General features: G+C 40.2%; 1 protein-coding gene across 2 annotated transcripts; it reads right to left on the bottom strand.

The window, feature by feature from the left end:
* Positions 1–255: 255 nt before the first annotated feature.
* On the bottom strand, positions 256–27,502 carry homer2 (homer scaffold protein 2). 2 transcript variants are annotated; one of them, XM_080031005.1, is made up of 9 exons: positions 27,085–27,502; positions 18,937–19,093; positions 10,634–10,765; positions 10,230–10,322; positions 9,128–9,270; positions 7,564–7,720; positions 6,880–6,990; positions 3,630–3,710; positions 256–2,103 (listed from the first exon to the last, which is right to left on the bottom strand). In XM_080031005.1, exons 1-9 carry the CDS (start codon positions 27,087–27,089, stop codon positions 1,915–1,917), a joined length of 1,068 nt encoding a protein of 355 aa, XP_079887131.1. In that variant the 5' UTR covers positions 27,090–27,502; the 3' UTR covers positions 256–1,914. The 2 variants fall into 2 exon arrangements, with proteins under 2 accessions (XP_079887131.1, XP_079887132.1); XM_080031006.1 differs by having other exon boundaries at positions 9,128–9,267.

Raw genomic sequence — 27,502 nt, 5'->3', positions numbered from 1 at the left:
AAAAATGCTGGTGTTGAAGCAAGTAGTAGGTTGTCGATGTCATCCGTCATTGTTTATCAGGTTACCTTGCAAACACTTAGTAATTAGAAAAACAGGACAGGACAATTTTGAAACATTTTGAAAGTCAAGAAGTCAGGGGATCACTACTGTGACTGACGGTAGATAAGGGAAACCTCCCCTCTCCTCTATTTGGGTCTCTTCCGACATGTAGTACACGAGATGAACTTAAAAGAAGACACCAACTCAGCATTGTATTTAAACTAGATTTTAACAATTGTTAAGTTCTATTGTACAAGATGAACAAAAGTCACAAAAGTGCACAAGAGGCATTGGTTTCAAAATGAAGGATCATACGTTGTGTTATCCAGGTTCAGATGACATGAATAGTAGGGCTAAACAGAGAGAAGCAAATTGTCCCTTTATAGATATCTCAATCTTATCTTACAAGATCAAAACAGTGATGTAAAAATATAGAATAATAACACTATAGTATTACCCAGGAAATATGCCACTACAACATTTTCAAATGTACCATTGTTTCAAGATGAAACTCCCAAAAAGCAGCTGTGACACCACCCTGCAAACAGAACCTCTGAATCCTGACAATTTGGTATATTTTATATTATTGTACATCTATAGAGACATTAGGTTAAAGTTGATTTACTTAGTAGTTTCTAGAAACACAAGTTGCAGAGAGGCACCAAAATAAATAAATATGTTAAACAAAAACCAAGAATCCGACAGGGTTGTAGTGAAAAAGGCCCATGCCATGTTTTCAGTGAAGTACACTTTCACATTTGTTCACCCATCGAGCAGCACCAAGTTCCCTCACCCAAAAATAACCACCACCATAACAAAAACGAGTGTGTAGGAAGCCCAGCAACAGCCTTAGAGACATACTTCTTTGTTCTACAAATGGACGACAATGCTATTGCACACACAGAGTCCCTTGAGCACTACACTACACTCATGGCAAAAATGGGGTTCCTATTATTTCTGGATGTTTGTATAAAGAAAGCTCCTGAGACAAGAGAGTTTTCCTTTTTTATGCAAATGTAAATCAAAAGGATGAAGTTGAGTTGATGAAGTGGTTGTTGTGCAGACACATGATTTTCACCTTTAAATCTGTCTTTATGTTGATAACCATTATCACAACATCTTTGGAAAGGCTCTCTGTGTTTTCTTTTCATCTTATCTGATGTTTGTCTTTCCTAGTAATCATCAAGTTGTTCTTATGGTGATGGTCATCACTTGGCCAGTTCTCCTTGCCAGGTGGATTTTGACTCACCCGGAGGCACTTTGTGTCACGGCCGTTCGTCATGTATGTGCATATAATCTAATCAAGTACAAACTGTCTTCAAACACACCTGAGATAGACGAGAGGCAACAGCAAGGACTGTCTGTAGAAACATTTCATCTAATTATCTGAGAGGGGCCGCAAGGATTAACACCAATTATTACTTGAGTGATGCTGAACAGCATTGTCTTTGTGTGTGTTATTCATTTTAGCCCTTTTAAGTCCCCTCCTCTACTCTAAGCCAAGATTGCCTGCAAAGAAGTGCCGCACCCGTCAGAAAAAAAGACAGATGGACATAATCTAACAACCCACCACCAGCTTTTTAAAGTTGTTTCCCCCCACAGAAACGGGTAAGCAAGCTCAAAGTGTGACTCTTGATTTAGTTTCAGAAGGCCAGCACACAAGATGCAGCCATTTGGCGGAGCATGCTGGCCTTCCTCCTGCCAGTCTCTCTTTCTCTCTCCCTCTCAAAATATTCCCTTTCTCGCGTGGTAGTGTTTATTAGAAGCCAGAGCTTATTTCTGAGTGGACATCACCTTGGGGGGAGTAGGTGCCACATACTGCAGTGAATCCTTCGTACCTGACCTCTGACCCTTTTCAACTCGGTGCCACTTTCCTCAGTTATCCACGCCCAGCTTGGAGAGCCCCTGTCTGAACTCATGCAGCTCGTCTATCTTTCCATCCAGAATATCCATGAACTTCTTCAGCTCGCCCTTCATGTTGCCCTGCTTCTGTCGACTGTCCTCGATGTCCACGTGCAGACCGCCTATCCTCCCCTCCAGTTCACTGTTCTGCGTCTCTGCAACCTGGGGATGGACAAAGAAAAGAACAGTCGTGACGTTACAGCAAATGATAGATACAGGGTAAACGTCATTTCATAAGAGGGATGTCCAAACCAAAAACCAGAGAGCTTCTGATAGCCATTTTAAAAACAGAAAATAAAAAGCAGTTTCACTTCAATATATGCAGGTTCAATAATAGTAATTTAAAAAAAAAACTTTTTTGTTGTGAAACCTTATCCAGAATGCTGGGGAAAACAATGATCTACCTCTTCAGTAAACATCATTTTGTGTGAGGAATGGAGGATAAAAACAGGTCCTTCAGACAAGCAGGCGACAAGAGTGACACATTAATGCTGAAGATACCATTGAAGGGAGGGGTTTAAAATAGGAGTGCTAAAAGGGTGTTGCGCCTGCATGGCTGTATCCCCCAGCTGACTCCTGAAACCTGATCTGTACATGGGGTGTCGTCTTTTAATAGAGGGGAGCTATGACCACAAACACACAAGTAGAGTTAATGGATTTTTTTTTCTTAAAGCCACAGAAAGAAAACATTAATATCAGGTGAAAACTACAACAGGAAAGTCTTCACTTCCTTTTTTACCCTTGGCTTTTTGATAGACAGAGGTATTTGAGAAATGCTATTGTGTATGCCTCTCCTCAGTTTGGATAGCTGGTTAGATAAACTCCTGCTTTAGCTGGTTCTGTTGTCACGTTCATTCATCCAACAGGCTGCTGCAGAAACAAATCAGGCAGTCCAGAACCCTAGGCATGCAACTGTTGGTTTAATTCTCCCCTCTGTCTGGCTTGAAAGGCAGCACATGCGTGACAGCTTGGATGATGACATACTCTGAGTCAGTATACACAGGGCCAGATAAGCGTCACTATCAAGGCAGCTAATGTCAGAGCCTGGCACTTCTGGTTATACAGAGACTGACATTACTCATCCTTGAAGAACAGGTGTTCTTTGTTACAGTGGCAGACGGGAGGTGATGGGCGTGCATCTGAATTGTTCCAGGGTTTCTGGTAACAGTAGTTTCTCACACCAAACTAAACTGCAAAGACACAACCCACACACACTCTCTCTCAAAATCGGTTGGAAGACTTGGATGTCAAAGCTCTCAAAACAACCTCAGCTGTTCTTTTGAGTCAGCAAAACAGATGAAATCCACACCACTAGGAAACTAATAAGCCGTGACAGAGATATGGTATCACCGAGTCTCAGATGAAGGAAGAGGAAATAATCCCCTCAGTGTTGTACTGGCGATGGACCTTTATTAATAGATACAGTATCCACAATGTGCGTTAGTGAGACACGTGTTGTGAACATTGTGTCACCAGCCCGTAGGCAGAGCGGTGAATAGGATTTCTCATTCTTTACCTCCATCTGAAAGCACTGCTTTACGCCTCAGAGCTCACGTTACCTCGCTGTGACAGCCGTCGTGTCCTCACGTGTTATGTAAGCTATACAGCTTTCTGCCGGGCCTTTTTACTACCACTGTGCATCACACCCTATGTGGAGTTTGTGGGATTTGTGGGTGCTTTGAACATACCTGCAGTTTTGTGGTGATGCTCTCGCACTCTGCCATGAGCTGAGGGATTATCTCTGCCTGCTTCCTCATGTTCTCCAGCTCCTGGGAAGCAAAAACATTTTCGTAAACCAATTAATCAAAAGCCAACTTCCTTTAAATTTCACAGTTATCCAAAAGATATGACAGTGTTATCGATCAAAATCAACTCATTCAAATCCCAAGTTTCCTAAAAGGTCAAACTCTTCCGAGCTCTCACAATGCCAGCTTTTAGTGAGGGACAGTTTTGGATACTCTGGCAACAGACACATTTCAGGCAGTATGAATTAAATGTTTAAGGTTCAGTAAGCAGAATGGTCAGTTTAGCTAACTTCCTGTCACTGACCGCAGTTAGCGGTCCGCTCTCTCGTCCCCACGTCACCACATTAATGCACTGCGGTCTTCAAACAGCAAGTTATCTAGCATCATCTCAGATAAGTAAGTGTGATAAAACATGATAACAACCATCAAAAACAGACATTGGAAAGGATTTTTACCTGCTCCGCCATTGTACGTGCATAAAAATTCAACCATCTGTCGCTCTGCGCGTGCACAGGCAGTGAGACAGGTGCCGGTTTGTAACGTTCTCTATTGTGATTGGATATCAGTTTCGGGATCCCCCGAAAAGTTTATTTGACGATTACATGCAGAGCGGGTGACAGAGATCTGCTTTATGAAACGCGCACACTATGTAAGTTATCACTGTATGAATAAAGAGTGATTTAACACTTGTATTAACATAAATAAATCGCTTACTTCACCTTTAAATATCTAGGCTTGACCCAGGTGCATTTATTAATATCATATATTTTTTTAAAGATTTTTTTTTGGGGCATTTTAAGCTTTTAAAAAAAACATTTAATAGACAGGAGCAACAGAGATTAAATGGGGCAGAGAAGGGAATGACATGCAGAGAAGGGAATGACCACAGATTTGCACCTGTAGTCTGCTGCTTCTGAGGAATGAGCCTTTATTGGGGGGCTATATTTGTTTTTTTTAAATTACGTGTGTTCTGTTCTCTAAATAAAAAAATATATAAACTAAGATTTTGGAAATGCGAAGCTGGTAAGATCAACAGGTAAATGAAAGACAAACATCACAAACAAGAACAAGATTCCCGCCCAGCTGCTTTAAACCCAAAAGCCCCACATCCACTTTCATAGCACCCACTATCTTTCATAGCACCTGCTATCCCTTCCAGCACTTCCACAACAAGTAGTATTTGGCTGAGTCTTTGTAGAGACCTGCAGCAGCTTTGTTCCGTTAGTTTTCATGGCTGGCCAAACGTTGGGGTCAACGCCCCACTGAATGCTTCATAATTCATAGCCAGGTTTTTAAATTGGAGGAGTTGAGCGTTGTGCATTGGGAGAAGTTGGGTGAGTCACTCAGCAGACGAGCCTCTGTGGGCTGTCTGCTGGATCACACTCTGATCAAACAATGAGACGTCCTTCAGCAGGCCCCTCGCTCACTGTTTTATGGCTGATGCACAGGACTGTGGAAGCGCAGAAGCCTCCAAAGGACACCATTATTTAGTTGATTGGCGGAAAATTAACCAATGCAACCAATATGGACCATAGACCCTTGAGTCAATGTTTCAAGTTAAAATGCCACACATTCAATGGTTCCAGGTTCCAGAATGTGGGGAAACTGCTGCTTTTCCTTCTTGTACTATAGTGAATGTGTAGTAACTGGACTCTATGTCAGACAAGAAACCAACATCTTGAGCTCTGGGAAACTTGGATTTTTTTGTGTTGTTTTATTTACTATAATAGCAATTATTAAAGAAAATATTCTGCAGATTAAATGATAATTTAAATAATTGAAAGGAGCCAGTTGAGGTGGTTCGGGCATCTGGTAAGGATGCCCCCAGGGCGCCTCCCTAGGGAGGTGTTGCAGGAGCGTCCAGCTGGAAGGAGGCCTCGGGGAAGACCCAGGACTAGGTGGAGAGATTATGTCTCCACGCTGGCCTTGGAACGCCTCGGGATCCCCCAGTCAGAGCTGGTTGATTTGGCCCGGGAAAGAGAAGTTTGGGGCTCCCTGCTCAAGCTGCTGCCCCCGCGACCCGATTTCAGATAAGCGGTTGAAGATGATGATGATGATGATGATGATGATGATGATGAAATAATTGTTAATTGAAGCACCTTCATATTCAAACCGGTGAAGTAGGCCTTTAAGCTTTTGGAAATTATAACGCTCTTTTGTTTCAAATGTTTCTTTAAATTGATAGACTCAATCAATGGAGGGACTATCTATAAAGACTCAGCCATATTTCCACTACATACACGAAAAAGTCACTGTGACTAGAGAAACAAGGCTGAAAAATGTATCCATTCTTTTTCTCGTATTGTAACTGAATGTGTTTTGTTCATCAGTGTGTCTGCTTCACACATGGCTATGCGCGTCTCCCTTTCATAACATGATGGGGAGACACAGTCAGTTCTGCAGCGAAAAAGCAGCGAGACTGTCGGAGATTTCCACAATACAGTCCTAATCATTTGCCTGCAGACAGAATCAGCATTTAACCAGCAACGAACAAAAAGGTCAAAAGACTGTGTGGCTGCACAGGTTTCATCCTTATTAGAAATAACAGCACCATTAGACCACGCTGAGCTGACAGTCAGCTAGTTTGGATTATGGATGACTGATGCAGGAGACATAAGGTGATGCTGCTAATGGCATTGGTGCCAAAATCCCCTGCTGCTCTAACTAGCCACAAAGCCATTGCTGGAATTTACATACCCCCAGTCCGATCTGTTTTCACAATCGAGTTCTTTGTATTGAGACAGGACACATATCAAATAAAATCACTGAAAAAATAAGCATCACAGAAAGTAACAAAAAAAAGAGAAATGAGAGAAAGAAATCAACAGTGGACAGTATAAATGTCTGGGTTTAGCCGGGTAAGCGAAAATAACAAGATCGATCCATAGAAAGCCCCAAAGCCCACAACAAAACCTTTTCTACTAAGCCATAATCAGCTCCTGAGAGAGAGGAGTGGTACCCAGTAACAACAAGAGGCAAAGAGTGTACAGTGAAGAGACACTGAAATGTTGGAGTCAAGAAGAGAAGGGAAATCTGTCACTTCAGGAGATAGAGAATGAGACTTTGGATCTCTTTGATGAAGGGACTGAGTGAACAGTACACTTTAAAAGGTAAAATACATCCTCCGTTACAAATGTTTTTTCAAACTCATTCAGACCAACTAGTTTCAGACCAACGGGCTGCGGCGCCTCACCTGCTCTTTGTCGTGCAGCTCAGCCTCCAGCTCCTGCACTCTCACAGTCAGTTGGGCGTTCTTCTGCTTTTCCTGATCGGCTTCGTTACACTGAGCCTCTAGGTCTGCGATCTGCATAGTGAATAAAATAGGACAACAGGTATTACTGTTCATGTTTTTATTGTGAAAACTGTTTTTTTTTTTAAATGTTCCCATTTTGTTTATGACACAATCATACATCTGTTGATTTGTAATTGTGGAACCCTAAATATGCTGTATATTAAACGTTGTGTTATTGTGAAAACTGACACTAGTATTTACAAGGAAAAACTACTTTCTGAATGTTTCAAGATGGAAAGTATAGTTGCAACACCAGCCCAGCTACAGCAACAGCCCACATTGATTATGAAACTAAAATGAATCTATTTATAGTAGACATAGAACTGAGACTCAGGGAACACAGAAGATGATCAAATGAACATTAGGCTAGTTTGCTTTTCTCAGAGTAGAGAACATTAAGAAAATGGTTGAGGGATTCACTCATCCCTCAACCAAACTAGGACTGGGAATCCATCCATTTTGTGACCATTGTTGGTGCAGTTTTGTTCATTTTACAGAAGATGCTACAGCGTGTCTAACCTGTCAGCTTTTTATGGGCTTGTGTACATTATTTAACTTCCCAGTATGAGTGTGCGACAGTAATACCTTTTCCCTGAGCGCGTCACTCTCTGCCTTGCAGACATCCAGTTGTTTCTTCCAGCTCTCTACATTAGCTGAAGACTCCTGCAGTGCGTCCACCAGCCTGGCGTTATTTTCTCTTAAGGTCTGCAGCTCCGTTTCCCACTTCTTGGCGTTGGTGTTGCTGCCAGACACAAGAGAAAGATAAAAAGAAATCCGGGAGAGGAGTCAGTAATGGAAGGAAACTGTGGACAGGTTAGTATTGAAATGCCTGGGGCATGTGTCCACTGACATGACACATTATGCTATAAAATCCTTCCAGTCATTGCTATTTCATTAGCCGTGGTGTACATCAAACTGTCGTTTATTTTTGATAAGGTCTAGAAAAATCCCATGAGTTGGAAAAGCCTCAAAGGTCTAATGAGCTGTAGCCCTGACATAAACCAACCCATAGCAAAGAGTATGTGTCTGTCTTATCAATAAGGTTGGAGAGATTGTGATGTATATTTAGTATGCATGGCTGTTCTCTTCCTTATGCATGGCTGGGTTGAAGTGTGCCATGCTCTAAAGAATGTGGACAGACTTGCACCGCAGCATTCTGCAGTCCACTGCTGATTCCCGTCTGTGACACACTTCAACCCAAAGCCTGCAGGAGGCATGAAAATGGGCCAACAACACAAGACAGCCATCAACAGTGAAGCAAAGTCCAACCATAAATGTAAGCATGATGCACTGCTATGAAACAAATGCATTTGCTTTAATGACGTTTTCTTTTGAATCAGTGTTTTAAAACACCATTGATAAAACTGTACAGTCAAGGTAAACTTCCACCCATGAAAATACGTAAGAAAAGGTTTGGTTAGTAATTTTCTGTATAATTCAGTACAAAATGACACTTTCCGGCCCAATAACATGAATCATCAGCTCTCTTCTCAGCTTTACCAACACCACTCATGCAGATGTTCATTTCATGCTTATTTTTCTTTAGTGTAAGTCTTAAGCATTTCCAGGAATGATCTGCTAATTAATCTTTTATTTTTTTAAACCTCAGGCCTTTGACCCCATCTGGATGAAATATGTCAGTTATTTATTTTTTTGTTACTCAGTACTAATCATGACTTAATTTAATCATTGTAATTCCATGTAAGGCCCTGAAGTCGCTTCAATCCCATCTGGAATCACATCTGGTGTTTTATGCAATTACTGATTTGTATATAGCCAGCACCTGGATTATAAAAAGGCCTACAAACCAAATGGTTGAATGGAGAGCAGTGTCACTCTTTGATTAGATCAGATGATTTCTAAACCCTTAGGGGATGTGATATCATCCCAGCAGCAATAAAATGAAGAGGAAGAACATGTGAGCACTGTTACTGTGGGGGCAGAGACAATAAGAAAACAAGAAAGGGTTCATGACTCCCTAACCAGTATCCACTCTGCTAAAGGTTTCATTCAAATAACCAGATTTGTGTGCACTTTCCGTCGCTGGTCAAGAGAAAATACATACAATACAAATACCGGCTGAAGTCTAATTTGTGTGTGAACTCAGAAAAAGAGGTGCTTCTGAGGTTCCCATGTGATGCAACCTTACCTCTGTTCCACTACACTCTTGAGGCGATCGTTCTCGTCCTGCAGAAGAGCAGCCTCTGGACCAACGTGAGAGATTTTCTCATCATCTGTCCCATTGATGCTGGACACCTCCTCAGTGGTGGGCGTCTCACGTCCAGACTCCTGCTAGGAGACAGAGGGAGACGTGCTATGGTTCAGTCAAAGCCTACCTGGAACTTTCTAAAAAGGTCTGATGGGTTGAAATCTGTGACTCATAAATCCTACAGACAAAAAGGGCCCTGAGCTTCTTTTCAGAGAAACACCGTAAACACCCTGAACACGTTAGCTATGACAGCAGAGGGCTGAAGGGAAACTGTTGCCAGTATTTATCATGTCATATGGCCCAACAGTTTTGTGACTCTGATTCCTGCCATCTGTAGTCAGAGCAGGCAGAGATCAGGCATGCCAACCAATGACCAATTCAATGCCAATCGATGCTGTTTTACTTCATGACAAAATGACTAATTTGAGATCATTTGCGTAGAACCAAGAAACTTTTGTTTTATTTCTCTCACTTGCTTTCTTACCCTCTTAAATGATCTGCTGGATGACAATTCACACTGTTAGATGATTGTTTTCTGTTGTGTTGACATGCAATATTCAAAGACCTGTGTTTGAATAAATATTTGATGTGCCAAAAGCCATTCCTTAAAAGGTGGAGGCAGTAATTCTGGAGAGTGTGTGTTGTCAAAATCATATTTAGTCAGAATCAGTGAATGTTTCCTCCTCAAAATCTGTTACCTTTATGTACTGTGTGTGCGCTGAAGAAAATCCTGGGTTGTAAACTGGCATGTTGCGATCTACGGTGGGCCCCCTTTGTTAACATACCCTTTATTTACAAAGCCTAGGCTGTGTCTTAACAGTTTTTTTTCGTAGTGAAAATGTTAGTGGATATTGAAGAGATATTCACGGATTATGATAAAAAGTGATTTTGACGACAACGTCAACAAAGTTATCTAAACTAAAAAAAATAAAAAATCTTATTTTATCTGTAGTGTTGCTAATTTTCTCTCTTTAGAGGCCGTCAGTAACTTTAGAGGAAACAGTTGGATAGCAGAAGTGTCGTACTGATTTATTATGTTTACCTCTGAATTATAATTCAACGACTCCACCTTCTCTGTAGATGTGTCCCTTGCCAGCTTTGCTGCTTCCTTTACCTCCTGGAACTTCTCAGCAAACTGAAAACAAGAGAGAGAGCAGGAAAGAGCTGTGATGATGGTGACAATACAAGCTTAAATGTCATGTGTAGCATGGCTCAACTTAAAAATGCTTTGGGAGATCATGAAGCCAATTATCTAGTGATTTTAAGAATCCGATATACCATTAAATTCTTTCTCCGATTGAGTCATTTCTCCATCCAATGTTCAATTTATGGCAAATTGTCCAAACTCAGACAAAAGTTTTAGGACAAATTCATAAATCCATTGCCTTTTGGCTACACTGATGCTTTTGTGACTTCATGTGATGCTGCCGAAAGGTTTCCTCTCACCTTGGCCAGCTGCTGCTCCGAGGCAAAGCCCAGTCCAAACACAGTGTTGGCCCTGCTGTCGGCCCACTGGCCAAACTTTTGCGATGTTTTGGTGAACGTCATGTTGGGTGTGATGGTGCTGTTGATGATCACCTGTTGGAACAAAAACAACTTCATTACCTTTGCCAGATAGGAGATTCTAATGCTAATCAAAACAGATAGTATAGACTTCCAGCATACAGTTCTCCATTCTGCAGTATCTAACTGGCAAACTCCCTCATGATTATTCCTGCTGCTTTCCAGTTGATTACTTACATCAAAATACATTTATTATATTTTTTTGAGAAATGTTTGAATACATATGGAAATGTGGCAATATCTAACTTATTCTGCATGAATTTGCATCTCATTAAAAAACTAAAATCTAGATGTGGCCTAAAACAGTGCAAATATTTATGTTATTACATTTTATAAATCAAAAAAATCATACACAGGTCTTTTCTGCATGTTTTAAGAACCAAATGTATCATAGATAAGACGATTAACAGCATATGGACAAAGACAATCATTCTGTAATCATCTTTAATGTTGAGATAATGGCCATTATGAATGAAAAATTGGAAAAGAAATAAGCATACAGACAAGGTTTAGTAAAATAAACATCTCAATGTATGTTGGACATTTAATTCATACTAGTTTGAAAGAAGACATGTTATTGAGACAAATCTTAAAATTGCCTTAAATTGTGCCTTAAAACACTTCAGTGGTGACTGCTGCTGACCCACTAACCTCTAAGTATTCAAGTAACAATTTCCATATTTGTTACTCTACACATTCACCTGTTGTTTTCTAGCAGCTGATTTACTGCATAGCTACATCTGCTGCAGTCTAAAATTACGAGAAGTGAATGAGGCAGTTGCAGTATAAACAAATAGAGGCTTAAAACACTACTTGAGCCTGACTAGACTGCACTCATTTGTGTGCCTTGAATCGCTGTAGATCTATATACTTGTTTAATCCTATATTAACAACTAGATGCGCATTTAAACATAAGCAGCAGTAATGTACTACTCTGAATGTACACAAAGCAATTCTTACTACAAAGATATGAGAGAGAACGTAGAAACAGCGCATGAAAATCACCCCAACAATTAGGAAACAATAGGAGACAGTTTAATCACAGCGCAGACCTTGTTTCATAGCAACATGACTCCGAACACAGGATTGGAGAATTTAAATTGCTGACAGACTACTGTCCTTTTTCCATGGCCCCACCATGTCCTTCTATCGTTCAGTGGCTGAGGTGTTAATAACTTTACACTGCACCAGTACAGGACAAAGGGGGGAAAACAGCATAGATTGAGCTCACAGGATGAACAATAGCCTCCTAGACATTTATGTCTCTTTCAGAACAAAGCTATCGGCTCTTAAAGAGAGAGAGATCGCAGCACATAAACAAAACAGCTGATTTATCTGTGTCATTTACTGGAATTATTACAGTTGGAACCTGTGATGCAGGGCCTTATTCCCACATCATGGGTTCATAAAAGGAGTGGGGCAATTTACGAAGGTGCCTGTGATCTGATTTCAAAATAAATCACTCTTTCAGAGGCTCCATCAAAACTAATGTAACCCAATTTCCTCAGAGGAGGAACCTGGGCAAAGCTTAAACAACACTTACACTTCACCTCATCTCAAGCAGCTGAGTGAATATTTAACAGAGCAGAAAGACAAGCATTAAGATAAGATGAAACTTTAATGATCATTGTGGGGGGAAACTGGGCCATTGCTGCAGGATAAAGCAAAGTAATAGAAAGGTCATACTTAGCTAAACAGATGGTTAACTTGGTAACCAACCAGTTAAACATTAGAGCAAAACGTCAAGGAATATAGCAATCAGATTCCTTCTCACTTTCATCTATCTTTTTTTGCCAAAAACCCTGTCTGAGAGTTCTTTACAGATTGTGTTCAGAACTTCTGCTTGAAGTTGTATCTCTTCAAATTGAAAACTGACATTGAATGGAGTAACATTGAAAGTTAACCTTTATCTCGTTGGGCTGGTATGCCTTTGTTGCTTTATGACTAGAAAGCTACTGTAACCAACTCTATATTTGAGAATATAGAATTTGGCTGGTAAAAATGAATGGAATTTGTAAAATAAGACTAGATAAGCCTGATCTTTTATTATCCTACATGTTCAAAGTAAAGCGACAGTAACTGGAGCTGCCACCTGTCTGCTGTGTGTAACAGGATAAGGACACCCCACACTACAGCCTGCACCAGCGTTTTGCTCTGAACACCTGAAGCTCATTTTGATCTGTTCGGAAAATACTTTTTACTTTACCAATTACATTACCTTACATAATAGTTTACATTTTTGCAATAGCATGATTAATATTGTGATATATTGAAAAAGGAAAATATAATGACACTGACCCTCTATTTAACCATATCACCCAGCCTTATACATAAGAAATCTTTGAGCAGGTTATTGATCCTGTATTATTAACACCTACATAAATATGAGCACACACAAAGTAAACAAAAGTAAAGATGAATTATGTGGAATCCAAATCCAATTTTTAAATGAACATATAGAACTACCTGGTTGTTCCCCATCTGTGTGGGCTGTGTGACTGTATTCTGGCATTTATGAGTGAACAACTCAGTGAGTGAGTGAGCAAGTGAGTGTGGGAGTGTGACAGAGGGAGGGAGAGTGGAGTGACGCTGGCAGCTGGGCGGCTGGTGAGACGGGCTGCAGATCAAGTGGCAGAGGAGACGCAGCGCGTGCTGGGCCATGTAGCAGCCTGAGGGTCATTTATACGGCCACGGGGTTGGAGGAGAAATCTTAACTTGCATGATTATGTGTCTGCAGAGTCCAGAATCTGCAGAGTCAGTATGTAAGATAGGAAAGCTGGGATCACTTGTCAAGCCCCACATGCCACAAGACTTTGTGTAGCAGGTGTTTTTTTCAGCCATGACAGAGTGGGAGCTTTTTTAAAAGATAATGAAAATTTGAATGTCTTGGTTATCTCCGAGGGCCAACAATATTACTCATAATAATGTTTCAGTACCTTACTATTTTACTGCGGTCCATATTTGTAGACTTCAGTGAGTTCCAGCTGAATGTAAAGCACAAGCTGTTTTTTTTTAATGACATGTATCAAAATGATGGGGCCAAATGGGCAGCAAGCATAGTAACGATTAGGAAACATCAGGAGTTGGCCGCAGTGCAACTGCAACTCTGCCAAAAGATATTGTGGTTGCTGTGTAGTCTCATAAAAGCAGATGACAAAATTAAAATAGTTATTGCTCATCTAGCAGAGGTGTGATGTGGAGGGAGAAATTGTCAATATTTTTTGTATTCCATTGCCTGCCAACCGCTTTACTGATCGGATACATCTCATTTCACCATTTATTTAAAGACTGCAAAAACGCACAGTTCACTGGTGGCAATGACGTAGGTTTTTTTTTTCCAGGGGGGAAAGCCATTAGCTTAGTTAGCCACTGCATCACAATCTTAAACCAAACGCTTTTTCATTAGTTCCTCGCATTATTGGCCATCATGTTTTTCATAATCATAAAAGTGTAAGCTTGATATAAAAGTTACAAAGGATTATTTCATTTTTCTATAATTAAGGTTCCGGTCTTACATAACATTCAATACAGCTTCATGACTAAGATCTAACCCTGACATACATGGATCTTGCAAAACTATAATTCAATCTTGAGAATAGATAACAGATGGCCAATTTCAGTCACAGTAAACACAGTATTATAGCTAACAAGAAACTAATCTTTTACGGCTTCAATGGGTTTGCGTTAGTTTTCTGGCAAAAAAGTTAGTGACTGCAGCGCTGTACTCAATACTGAAGGTCCTGAAACTGGAGATTCACATTAGCTAGTTCATAAACTTTCATTACCATAATCCTAATGAATTATTATAATGGGACTTCTATCATTCATGTGATTCATCCATACACCAACCTAAAAGTGTGAGGGGCAAATACTGGATTCTGAAGTGTGGGAGGGAAAGTCACCTTCATTCCTAGTGGATCTAATGGTTTATCTATATACGGGTAAATAAATGGTGTGCCTCAGATACAGCCATAACAAAGGGGACCTGGCTATATATCAATACTGTGTGCACATTAAAACTGGTTAAAAATAAAACAACTGGAAAACCTACCATATTAACTAGCTCACTTAGCGGGTTCTTAACTCTTATACTTGGCAGATACATGTATTCTAGCTCAACAGACTGCAGCACATGATCCAATGTGTTAATTATAGAAACTGGCTGAGTAAGAAGTAGTAAAAAAAAAAACTTAAAAAAAAATATAGCTACTAGTTAAAGAGACAGAAAACATTACGGGAAGAATAAGAGACTTAGAATAAGAGCTGAATTATCATTATTTCTTACATGTGGGAAAGCTAACAGACTAATTCAGAAATTGTCATAGTAGATGGAGACTTGATACATCGCTGTTTGGTAAGCACAACTGAGGATGAGCAAGAGTCAAAAGTGCTGATATGCTCCTTTACTCTCATCATCATCATCCTCAGCGAGTCGCTGAGACATTCCTCATGGACAAATGTAATCTGACGGTCTGTCAGAGTTGGTGAGTACAGCAGAACAGACTATTATTCCAGACAGATTTGTCTCCCTCACAGCAAGAGGACAAACCAAAACTATATTCAACATTTATTGGATATGACTCATTTTTTCCTGGCTTTCGTTGTTAAATTGCTCATGCCGACTTTACTTTGACATGCTCAAATTAACAGAAAAAAAATGTAATTAACAGGAGTCATCTCCATTCAAATGTAGATAAAATGGTATTTCCTACATTTTAATCCACATAGGTCACATATAAGCACTGCTTGCTAACATTGTGTGACATACACTCAAGGTTACAGGAGAGTGGAGAGACAGGAGGACAGGGGGGTTGACAGGAGTGGGAGAGCAGGGAGGACTCCTGGCCTTGAGGAAATTCACATTCAACAAGATATATAGCAGCTTTACAATCTATTTCTGACAAAGAAAACAGATTCTTTGATAAGAAGCCTTGAGAGATAAAAGATGCAAATACAGTGTCAGTGCTGTAGCTCCATAAGTGCATGCTTGATGACAGAACTGATTAGACTCTGGCCTCTCTGGTTTCTAGCTGTGGGAAGAGAGCTATTTTCAAGCTAACAGAGATTGACTCAACAATGCAAAGCGGGAGCAGAGAAATGATGTATTTTAAATAACTTGAAAAATATATATTTTTACTTAAAACTGTACTGAAAAGCCTTAAGTTGTACGAACACTCACATACTAACACACTATGCGGTTTTTGTGGATTGTATTTATTTTCCCAAATCAAAAGAATAGCAAATAAATGGTGGGGTCAGCGATTCTGGAGAATGCCTGTTGTCAAAATCACGTTGTCAAAATCAGTGATCTCCTCACGATCCGCTACCTGTCCATACTGTGCCTGAATACACAGCCTAGGTCTGTAAACGGGTATGTTGCTAGACAAGCTTCTCCAGAATTGCTGACTCCACCTTTAAATCAACAGCAGCAAAAAGGACTTCCAGGCAAATACTCTACATTCAGATACATCTATGTTGGGTTCCAGTAAAATAAACTGTTTAAGTGCTGGGTTGATAATCCTACATGTACCTACAGAAGCGTTCACGCTGAAAAGACCAACTCTGAGGGCATAAAGTAAAGAGGGCTGTTTGGATCAGTCTCTGCAGGTAATCGTTGTGATTTTAGACTGTGCAGGTGATTGTCAGTGTCAGCAGAGGGAAACCGCTGTCATAACCCTCATCCAGTTTTCACACAGAGAGAGGACTCTAATCGCCATGGAAACGCATAATCTACTCTTTCAGTCAGCAGTGGAAGAATGTGAAAATGTACAGGATAAGGCACACTTTTATGTTCACACGCATGATCTAGTCTCAAAACCATGCTCTTGTGAAGTCAAATCAAAATCTGTTTTTACAAGTCATTCATATATAGATCACCAAGCCTACCGTGCATATTTTACAACCAAGCAACTCCTTTTTCATCAACACACATGGGTGAAACGGAATTCAGAAAAAAAAAACACACATTAAATACGGGAAAAAAATTGGTGCAGAGAGAATTGAAATGAAGAAAAGCTCTTCAGTGTTACAACGATTTCAAATATCCATAGTCCTTGAAGCACGATTACTGCCTCTTGGTTGAAAGCAAATTACAGATAATTGTGTTTCATTGTAGCACAACAGGTTTGCAGCTCTGGTTTATTTTGTTAGATGGAATCTTTTCTGATGTTCAGACTTTGATTTCAACCCACACGTTACTGTTCTGTCATCTACTATATGACTATTCACACATGTTTGTAAGCTTTTCATAATAGCAGATCCATCTTAATGAAGGCCAATGTAGGTAGGCAGCAGCGGGTTAAATTGCGTTTAAAGTGATGCTTTGTGAGCCTAAATAGGAATATGTGTATTTATGTACAAATTCTGACATTATGATATTGTTTATGCTGTATGTTAACTCCAGTATCTTTTAGTATTAGTTGCTTTCTAATGCAGCATATGCTCACAATGTATATAGTATTATCCTATCATATTCATCAGGTTGTGCTGCTGTGACACAAATCTTCCTGCATTGGAGCAACATGTATCATTACACTTGTGGATGAGTGATAATTAAAATCATATATCGACCTTTAGCCAAGTAGTGCCATGGATATGACTCTATATCTTTATTGTCCAACACATTTCTTTCCTAATCAATGCTGAAAAGATTAGTTGAACAATCAGTTAGTTAATAAACAACCAATGTATCAACAACAATTTTGATCAATTAAGTGTATGTCATTTAAACAAATGTTTGAGACTTCGCTATTAACATTTTACGCTGTAAGTAAATTTGACTATCTTTTGGTTTTAGACTGTATTCAGCTTTTTCCAGTATCTTCTCAGTTAACCCATTGATGACGGCTGCTGCGCAATGCCACATTGGCTCTCCTGCCTGATGCTGCGTCGCGCAGCATTATTACTTTATCTAATTTTCATGGCATTCCCAGCATAGAATGCACCGTCATTGGTTCAAATACACATGAGGTGGGTTTTGTTGATTTTTTTAAGACCACGTGACCACCCAAAAGTTGTGTGGTTTGCCGAAAATCATGTCAATCAAAAAAATAAAAAATAAAACAAAATAATAAAAAAGATACGCCAGCTATGTCGGCGACAGAACAGTTAGTGGCGTTTGATGCGCAGAATCAAGGTCTACTATAGACTACTGACGAAAATCACACAACACATTGCATCTATTTATTAACAATATTTAATAATTTTCTAATTCATCTAATTTTGACGATTTTTTGAAAAATGTGTTGGTTTGTAAGGGCTAAGGGAGCATGTTTAAATAAAACCTGTGAACCTTACCTTTTAAATGTATTTTATTTCATGTTTCTATGTGCTACACAGGCTTAGATATTAAGGTTTTGGTAGACTTTACAATTCATACTATTTTTTCAGAAAACCCTCAGGCATTAAGGACATGCATCCTAGATTGCCATAGTCATCAATGGGTTAAAAAAAGCAAAACAGCTATTTGATTATTCCACAAAGGAAAGATTCAGATAAATGGTTCTGAGCAAGAAAAGAAACCTCAAGGTAAGAAGCTTAACTCAATGAATTAAGTTACTGTTTTACACATATGAAAAGTCACTTGGATTTCCATTAAGAATTCCTCCAATGTTTTAATAAGTCAGGTCTTTGAAGGGAAACCAACAATAGATGACTTTCCTCTCATCAGAATGAGAGCACACAACTATCAAATGGTAGCCTGGCACCGCCTGTCTACCTACTTCCGCTCAATTTTAATTTCCCTTCAGTAGTCAGTCTGGGTCCGCGGTATATTCGTGGGCTTTCTCAGGATAGATTTTTACATGACCAATCAGCGAACAAAGGGAGTGGCTGAGAACAATGACGTGCGCTAGTTTCAGTTGCAAAGCCGGCACATCGCTATGCGATTGGTTGGCAGATCCAGAGTGACACTGGGCAGATCAAATAGTTTTAAACTTCAACAGACACCCGCCTTCAAGAGAGTATACGTTTGTCAATTGAGCGATTCCAGACCTTCTGTACAAATTAAATGAAGTACGATGGTCTGGTAGAACCAGGCTAATCAAATGGACCAATATAAGGATGACATTTATCAATCCTTTTGTTCAATTGTGGCGTGAGTGCTCTCCCAGCCTCACCTGAGAGCAGATAAACGTTTGCCATAATTTCTCTGTCCAGGCACTATTTACACACACACACACACACACCTTGGATCCATCCACGCTGATGATGCGGTAGCTGTTTCGTGTGCTGTCGTAGAAGTAGGAGACGGTGACAGCCTGCTTGCTGGCAGGGACCCAGTTCTTCTTGGTGGTGGGGTCAATCTGGAAGACGTGGGCCCTGGTGGTGTAGATCGGCTGCTCCCTGGAAAGCAGAGGAGAGGCTCGATATGAGACAATATACTCACATCAACCAGACACAGTTCTTAACATTTCTCTGACGTCCTTAAGAGTCTCAGCGCAGGCTGGCAGGTGATAATGTAACACACATTCTAAATCCTTATAGCAACCCGACGCCATTAGCACATCAACACCCCCTACCCTTCTCATAGGTGACAGTAACACATATCTGGTGTTTGTGTAAGACATGTGCACTTGTATGTTTGTGTGTTGTCTTATGGAGGATTTCCCCTGTGCACCAAATGCAGTCGAAACAAACAAGAGAAGACTCACTGTCATCCCGTAAATAAACACCTCCTTCAAAAATCTTCTTATCAAAGAGGAAAACAAACAAAAACATGTAAGTTATGTCTGTCAGAATCAACTATGATGTCGCTGGTGTATAATAAAGAAAATAGGATAAAACACAACACTATATATCACAACACTTACATTTTACAAATATTTTTTTGCAGATTAAAAAGGCATCTTAAAAGCTATCATCATGAATGGTCAAATAAAGTTTTCAATTAAAACCTTGAAACTAAACCTGAATAAAGCCATTGGTGAATCACCTTTATGGGGCAAACTAAAAGTGTATTGGGAAACATTTTGCTAACATTCCAACCATCTAGGGAATAAGTGAATGGCAACTCAGCTGAGTTTCTGAGTCGTCTCTGTATTTTAGCCAGTGTTCACATGACTCAAGCTTCTGACCTTCCTAGTGTTACTGTTGTTTGGTCGTTTGATTGAATCCCATTACTGAATCCAAATCATTTCATAAAATGTATTGAGGGTTAATTTATAAAACACAATCACGTCATCTATCCTTGAGGAGGGTAAGTTGCTCCCCAGCAGTGAGCGGTGAGTCAGACCAGCATCAATGTGAGGATGAAGGAGCAGGATCAGAACTTGAATGATGCTCCTCCTCTGCATGACGTACACAGACATGTATCTCTCTCTCTTTCAAGACACTGTGATTATCCTCCCTCTGTCTGTCACTTGTACACACCCCTAAAAAAAAACATAGCCTGATGCGGATGCAGAGCTTTGAAAGCTGTTGTGAAATATGTTCAGAAAATCCTCTTCTCCACTTTCTACTTTTTAAGTTTAAAGCATCAAAAGAAAAGCTTGTTCTTCTGGTGGTCTGGTGTAGTGTACAGTCATGCAGATGGATGGAAAAGCAACAGATTTATTCAAATCTCGATAAAGGTCACAAGCTTGGTATTTTTGTAGCTATTATTTGAATTTACTACTTTACCTGCTTTATCAGATTCGACATGGAGATCTATATTGTCACATCCAGGACTTTTTCTCGGACATATTCTCAAATGTTCAGGTCCATACAAACCACACAGGTATTTAACAGTGAATTAATGCCTCTAGTGAAAGTAAAAAACGGTTGGACTTGTCTTTAATGGTAGTGCTTCGAAGGGACTGGAGCCTGGTTTAAAATCCCCCACTAGATCTCATTTAAAAAAGGTGAGTACAGGTGGTTGTAATGCTCTACTATAAAGTTCCAAGAGTGAGGAATAATTGATTGGAGTGGCTGGGTGAGAGGGATCAGAGGACACCTTAAAAAACTCAATTATGGATGAAGATGAAGAATATGGGAAGACAGATCAGAAGTACGGATCTTGCTGGAAATCAAAAGGTGTTGTGGATGCTATCCCTGCAATTCATTGGTTTGGCTTTGCCTGACACTGTTTGCATTTTTGGATGACATGTTGAACAGCCCTTAAAGCTGGTGGTCTTAGTTATGCTACAATGGTCTGTTTGTCTTTTCACCAAGGTGTTTTGTGTCCTATGCTTTTACTTTGTTTCGTTTGTATGCTTTATATTCAAATTAGGTTAGATTTGACTAATTTAATTTTCCCTTATATGCAAATTATTTTGCATGATAACAGATCACATGGTCTTACCACTTGCTTACAAACATGCTTTGAGGAGAAGGCTTTTCTAGCAAACTAGATTTTGTTGAAAAATCTTGGAATCCTTATACTTTCTAGTTTTCTGTCTTTTACAATTGCTTTGACTTCTGGGTTTGCTATTTATTTGATGACTTGAAGGTTTTCAACAAAATGTGTGAAGTTGGAAGGAAGGCGCTGAGCTGGACTAAGTGGCACAGAAACATTTTGCTCAATGCAGCAAGAAAATCATTCATGCACATTAAAAACCATTACAAATAATGCATTCTTTAGAGCACAGGGGTGTGCTTAAAAAACTAAAACGTCTCTTAAATCTAGCAGGAACGCACACCCCATCTCTTCCTGTATAGCAAGGCTACATGTTTTATTAACAGAGTACAGATGATGCCATTGTTGTTGTAATGCATTACAGCGATTGGCAAAAGCAAATTGTCAAGAGGACATTCAGTTCGGTATTACTTTAATGTACTTGAGGTTTCCGGTGAAAATAATGTCAGACAGACACGCAGCAAAAATTCATGAGCTAATAAAGCTTTTACTTCCAGTGGGATTATGGTTGTCACAGAAATGAATGCCTAATAAATTCACTGTCCCCTTTAAGCCTAATCTCTGTCTTCATCTGTTTATGGGAACAACAAAACACATTTTACAGATCACTGCTGTCACTTTCATACATACCCAAGCGCACTCCACACACACACACACACACGCACACGCGCACACGCACACGCACACGCAGACCTTTGCAGGGACAGTGTCTGGAGCCAGCTCACACTGGCAGGAGAAGAGAAGTGAAAGGCCACTGCTGAACACATGAATGCACTCACACAACTGTTGGTGGAATCCAGTGAATCTGCTTTTGCGAGATAAAAAGCATTATGTTGATTGATATTACGGGCCAATAACAGAAGACGACATTGGGGATTTTACAATAACTGAATTCTTGGCCCCATCGAGTGTCAGGTGCTCCGTCCCCATCTGGAGCTCTGAATAATTTACAGGTGTGCAGCAGCGTTTCTGTGTGTGTGGAGGGGGTGAGAGAGTAGGCACATTCAAGAACGTCTATGCCTGCGTACACCTACACATTCACCTGAGGCCCATCCGCACTGATGATGTAGCAAGTGTGTTGTGTCCCGTAAAAGAATACAGACAATGGAATGCCAGGTGAGGATGCTAAATAACTGCACTGCACTACAGTTACTGTGAGGAATATGGAGCAGCAATATTGTAATGCACAACTAAGCCTGCCTGCCTGTTGTCCCCTGAAATCCTTTCAAATGTTACTACCTGGTGTGTACCTGAACACATCATCCTCCAGAGTTTGAGGGGAAGTTTGCCGTGAGAGGAATTATCCTGATGCTTAAAGCGGACATTTTAACATGATGTCTTCTGTCACCACTGCTGGTATTAATGTGAGGGGGGGTTCTAGCCATGTTGCATTTGTGTTGTGCTGCACCTGTAGCATTCAGGTATGTTTCCCCAGCGAGTAAGACAACCGCCTCATCTAGATTCTTGGGTTTCATTCCCTCTGGGCCCATTCCCCATCAATCTCGTCTGTCCCAATCACAGAGACACATGTCAGCTGTTCAGATATTGATGAGTGATTTGTGGATCTGAGTTGGAACAGTTTAAACTTAGGGTCTGTAGGCCCTTTTCAAAAGGAGTCAGCAGTCTCAGATACGTGCACTGCAACATTCTTTGCGTTCCGACAGAGTCAACGTAATGTTATTTTAACAGCTCCTGAAATGACACAACGCACAAGGCAGCACTATTACACAATTAGATCATTATGAATGTAAGGGTTGAAACTTACAGTGCAGTAATGTTCAAAAATTAAAGACACAAATACATTCTTATGAATGCTGTACAATGCAGTGAAACTTTCTTATTGTTATGGAGGTGTCAAGTCTCCCTCTAAATGGGTCAACAGAGAGATAGCATCAACACACAATGTCTGGGCTTTACACCATGTTTGGACTAGTCAACTGTACATCCGGGTACGTTTGGATGAAGACCCAGAGGCACAATGATATGAATGCACCTGTGACACTTTAATAGATCTCTTCATAAGAAAGTTTCCGCCTTCTGAATCGAAATACAAACCTGAACAGATACAGTATTCAGTGAAATGCAATGCATTATTGTCAGTGACCTAATGAAAAAACACTCAGCAAACAGGCTAAAGAGCAAAAATATAAAATTTTGGGAGCATTTAGAAGCACGCAGATGTGCATGAAGTACGGGAAGTGAACATTGTACATAACTCAACCACTTTAAGGGCCATCAAATTCACAACGGCCAAGTTGTCTGGATGAGACAGACAAGGAGACAGGACGATCACCAAGGAACATGAATAACTTAAGATCATTAGCAAGCAGAATATGTATAAAATGCTGTCCTTAAACCTAAGTGGTCTGAATTTGCATTTCTGACTGTTCAAGTAACTTTAGTGTAGATGGGTGCAATTTGTCACTTGTCAAATATGTCCAACAGTATAGGGCAGGAACATTGACACTTATCATTCCTCATTTTCCAATTGGCTCGAACGCCAAGTAAGAAAAGAACATCTTCTCCCAAATCTGTCAGAGAGGGAAAGTGAGAAACTCATATCTTTGTCATACGGTGCACAGATCGGGTGACTCAGGCAATAAGAACATGGCAAATTAGCAACAAATGTGCTGCGGCCACCAAAGAAGCACTTGTGTGAATATAAAGAGAATGATATAACTTGAATTAGCCGGTATGTGGGATACCTGCGAGGCCTGCTGGAAGCAGAGCTGCATCATGAGGATGGAGTTTTGTCTTAGTAAATGAGCAGAATAGCACTGTGGGATCAGAAGTAAACCACCACCTGAGCTTTTGGTGCCCTATGTCAAGAGGCCAAAGAAGGTTTACACAGAAACTGTTAGACTAGACACTAAGCTAGAGTCTGAGATCCTGCTTAGTGACACAAATAATTAGTACTGAAATGCTGTGTAGTATAGGAAATGAATGTATCAGTTAAAAGAGGACTGTTGCCAATCTTAGTTCATGGCTGATTTTCTTAATGATGTAAAATGTTTGTTTTTAAAAAGGTATTTCAGCTTATTAAGACAGTTAGCTATAACAATAATGCCATGTCTGTTTATGACGACATGTGCCAGTTTAACAGAGAAGTGTTTTTCCTTCTCAGATTGTTTTATTTACAAAGGACATTCTGAGCCCTGAGGGGGTTCACTCTGCAGTATTTCACTACAAGGAAGTGGAAGATGAATACCTACCAAAAAATAAACAAGATTAATCAATGATTAGGCAAGAGCCTTGTAATGTTGTTCTACATGTTTACTTTGTTGGTTTTGTATTGTATACTTTTGTGACACTTAAACACTTATCACTGTCGGTTTCAAATTATTTTATGTTGTCACTGCCATTATTAAAAGTAGCCTTCTGAATCGCTATGTTTTTGGCATCAAAGATTGCATTGAACTGTACCTCAGGCCAGTACAGTTCATCAACTGGAAAGAGAGCTAGAATCCAATGGAACACAGGCATCAGGCCAGGTTCTAACCAGCAACCACAACAAGTCTTTCTCCATCACACCCAGGCAATAGGATGCAGAGCCCAACTTCATCTGAGAGCTCAGAGAAAAAGGAAGTAAGCATGTCTCCACAGAAGCACAGCATGGCAGCAGATGGCCTCCTAGGCCTCAACCATCTGGTGAAGAGACGTCCAATCCGCTGTCAGTCTGTCCCCTTTCATTCACCTAGTATCTTTAACAGTAAGACCTGCTCCTATACACCTACACCATTACCCTCCAGCCACAGACAAGGGGAACACACCCTAATTAGGCTGACAATCCACTCTCCTGTCAGGACAGCCAACTGTCACATGTCACTGAGCCTAATCAATGCGTGTTAAGCCTGTAAGTGTGGTTCTTTGGCCATGCGGGAGATTATTATCTATCCTATGCTAGGGCTGCTTCCAGCATGGCTTCTTTTAAATAGCAATATGCTGATTGTGTTGCTCTATGTGACTGCTCACTCAGTACTAAAGGGATTTTGGCCAATTGGATTTTTATTTTGGAATAATTCCAGAGATGCATTGTTGATATGTACTTAAAATCCAGTAATCTGTAATTACTTGTTTAATTAAATGGCCAAGCCGCATACAATGTTATAGTTTGGACCAGTGCAATAGCATTTTTTTGTATCAATCATGTGGAAATGACATGATCAATACCAAATGTGTCAAGGTCAACAGGGTACTGATAGATCACTTGATCAAATACCTACCCATATAGGAATGAGATGATACAGAGGAAGTGTGTGTGTGCGCGAGTCAATCTGTAACTCCATTCAGAGACAAGCTTCAGGGACAAAGGGACAGTTGCAAAAAATCCAGCACAAAACACAGCAAACTATCTAAAGTTCCCATCGCCATACACACACACCAAGTGTAATCAAGAGCTAATATATTGCAACAACACAAATCAAATTACATTTTTGATTTTTGATTACAGATGAAACAATTTATAAGTACATTTTCATTTTTTCTAGAAAAAACTGCAAACGAGTTGTTGCACCTTCTAAAAGCTTGGGAAAAACAAGCAATTTAATGACATCTCATTTAGTTAATTCTTCATTTTAAAGACTTGTGAAACCGAAATGATAATGATCATTCAACTGAGAGAAAATTATAAACCGGCAACAGTTTACTATATCTATATAGATTCAATTTCCTATTTCCTCCTTCAGGCATTTAGCTGTCAATTGATACTATTGGTTGGCCCTGACAGCAGGGAATTGGTAAAAGGAAACGTTTTGCCATGTTTCTCTGTGCGGTGGGTGTGACAGCCTGCCATGCTGCTGCCGGTCCACTTGACCAGTTTCATGACAAGACACTCCTGACTCCCTGCAGTTTTCAAACCTGCTAGGCGAGTTAAGGCTAAACCCTTGACAAGGAGGACTGTTCAACTGGTTCTTACACATTAAAACAATCATGTCTGCTCTGGTAAGGTAATGAAAAGCACTTTGGCTTGGAGTGGCACATCTAACATCATTACATTGGTGCTTATTATTATTCCTACCTTGCCTCATATTTTAACATAAATGACGGCCTCTGTCACAAATAGATGTATTCAGAAAGTTTACATGAATCCTTCAGGGGCAGGTTTGATTCTGAAAAGGATTACAAGGAGCTGATATTTTTTCTATTTCTAGTATAAAAAAAACTGAAATCAAGAGTAGGAACTCCTGAATAAAAAAACAATATTGTATGAGAAAAGAGCTGGTGATATAGCATAACTATGGCATTGAGCCAACACTCACGCCACACTGTGGAGGCAAAATAATGTAGCCTACATTGTCCTGTCAACAACTGTGGGAGAACACCACTACCTCGATTCCTGTAGCGCACACACACACACACACACACACACACACACACACACACACACACACACACACACACACACACACACACACACACACACACACACACACACACACACACACACACACACACACACACACACACACACACACACACACACACACACACACACACTTATTAGGGCTTTGTCGACTCAAGTACAGTACCTATCATAACCATTCCTGCAGAAAAAACTAAGAGCAGTAGGCTACTTCAATATGAATAATTCTGAACCCACTGATTTTCTGATATAACAATATTATAAGTAGACCTAATGAACAATTACAAATAGGCTATGGTATCAAGCATGTTCACGGATCAAATCCGATTATCTCACAGCAGCCCAATTGAAGTCACCACTTACAATTTCCCACACAGTCAAATAATCTGGCAAAAAAATTAAATAATATTAAAAAGAGAAAATTGGGCTCTTCCTCTGTTCCCAACGCTTTTTTCCAATGGTAAGCATTGGACAACAACAGCGTCGATAATGTAATTATATTCTGAGGTTACATGCAAACTAGACAGTTGTTTGGAGATGCATTTTTGCTGAATTTTCACTGCACGCACGCACAACATTCCTGTCAGCGCAGGTGTCATTAGAGGCGCTCTGAAGGGCAGCGCTTGATAGATTACTCACCCCATTGCCGCGGACTTGAGGAACAACTCCTTCTGTTATATATTATGTGGGCTCTATGTGGCTGCGGGTTGAGCTGAAGAAATTGCGTTTCAAAGCGCGGTCAAAGTCCACAGATGATCAGCAGTCCAAAGAGTTCATATCCCGTCCGCAAGCTTCGAAACAAGTCGCTCTCGTTGCTGTCAGAGACAAACTGAAATGTGAGAGCACTTGTTCGTAAAACTCGATTCACCGGGTCTTCAAGCTCAGTCTCACAGATCTCTCGACTAGCTCGTTCCGGGAAGTTTCTTTTAGTTTTATTTTCAGATACGCCGTAGGTAGAATAAATTCCACTTCGGGACCGTTTCTTCCTCGGCGTTGATGAATTAAGTTAATGTTTGCGTTCCGCCGCTTGGACGCTGCCCACACTTTCTGTCGTCCT

Source organism: Ammodytes marinus (genome assembly GCF_949987685.1).
Source record: "Ammodytes marinus genome assembly, chromosome: 1".
Taxonomy (NCBI): domain Eukaryota; kingdom Metazoa; phylum Chordata; class Actinopteri; order Uranoscopiformes; family Ammodytidae; genus Ammodytes; species Ammodytes marinus.
This window is presented reverse-complemented; position numbering and strand designations above follow the sequence as displayed.

Excerpts from the sequence above, each read along its gene's own strand:
- homer2 (XM_080031005.1), bottom strand. Across the intron at positions 9,271-10,229 it reads CGTTGAATTATAATTCAGAG|CAGGAGTCTGGACGTGAGAC; the intron begins GTAAACATAATA and ends TCTGTCTCCTAG. Across the intron at positions 7,721-9,127 it reads AAGAGTGTAGTGGAACAGAG|CAACACCAACGCCAAGAAGT; the intron begins GTAAGGTTGCAT and ends TGTGTCTGGCAG.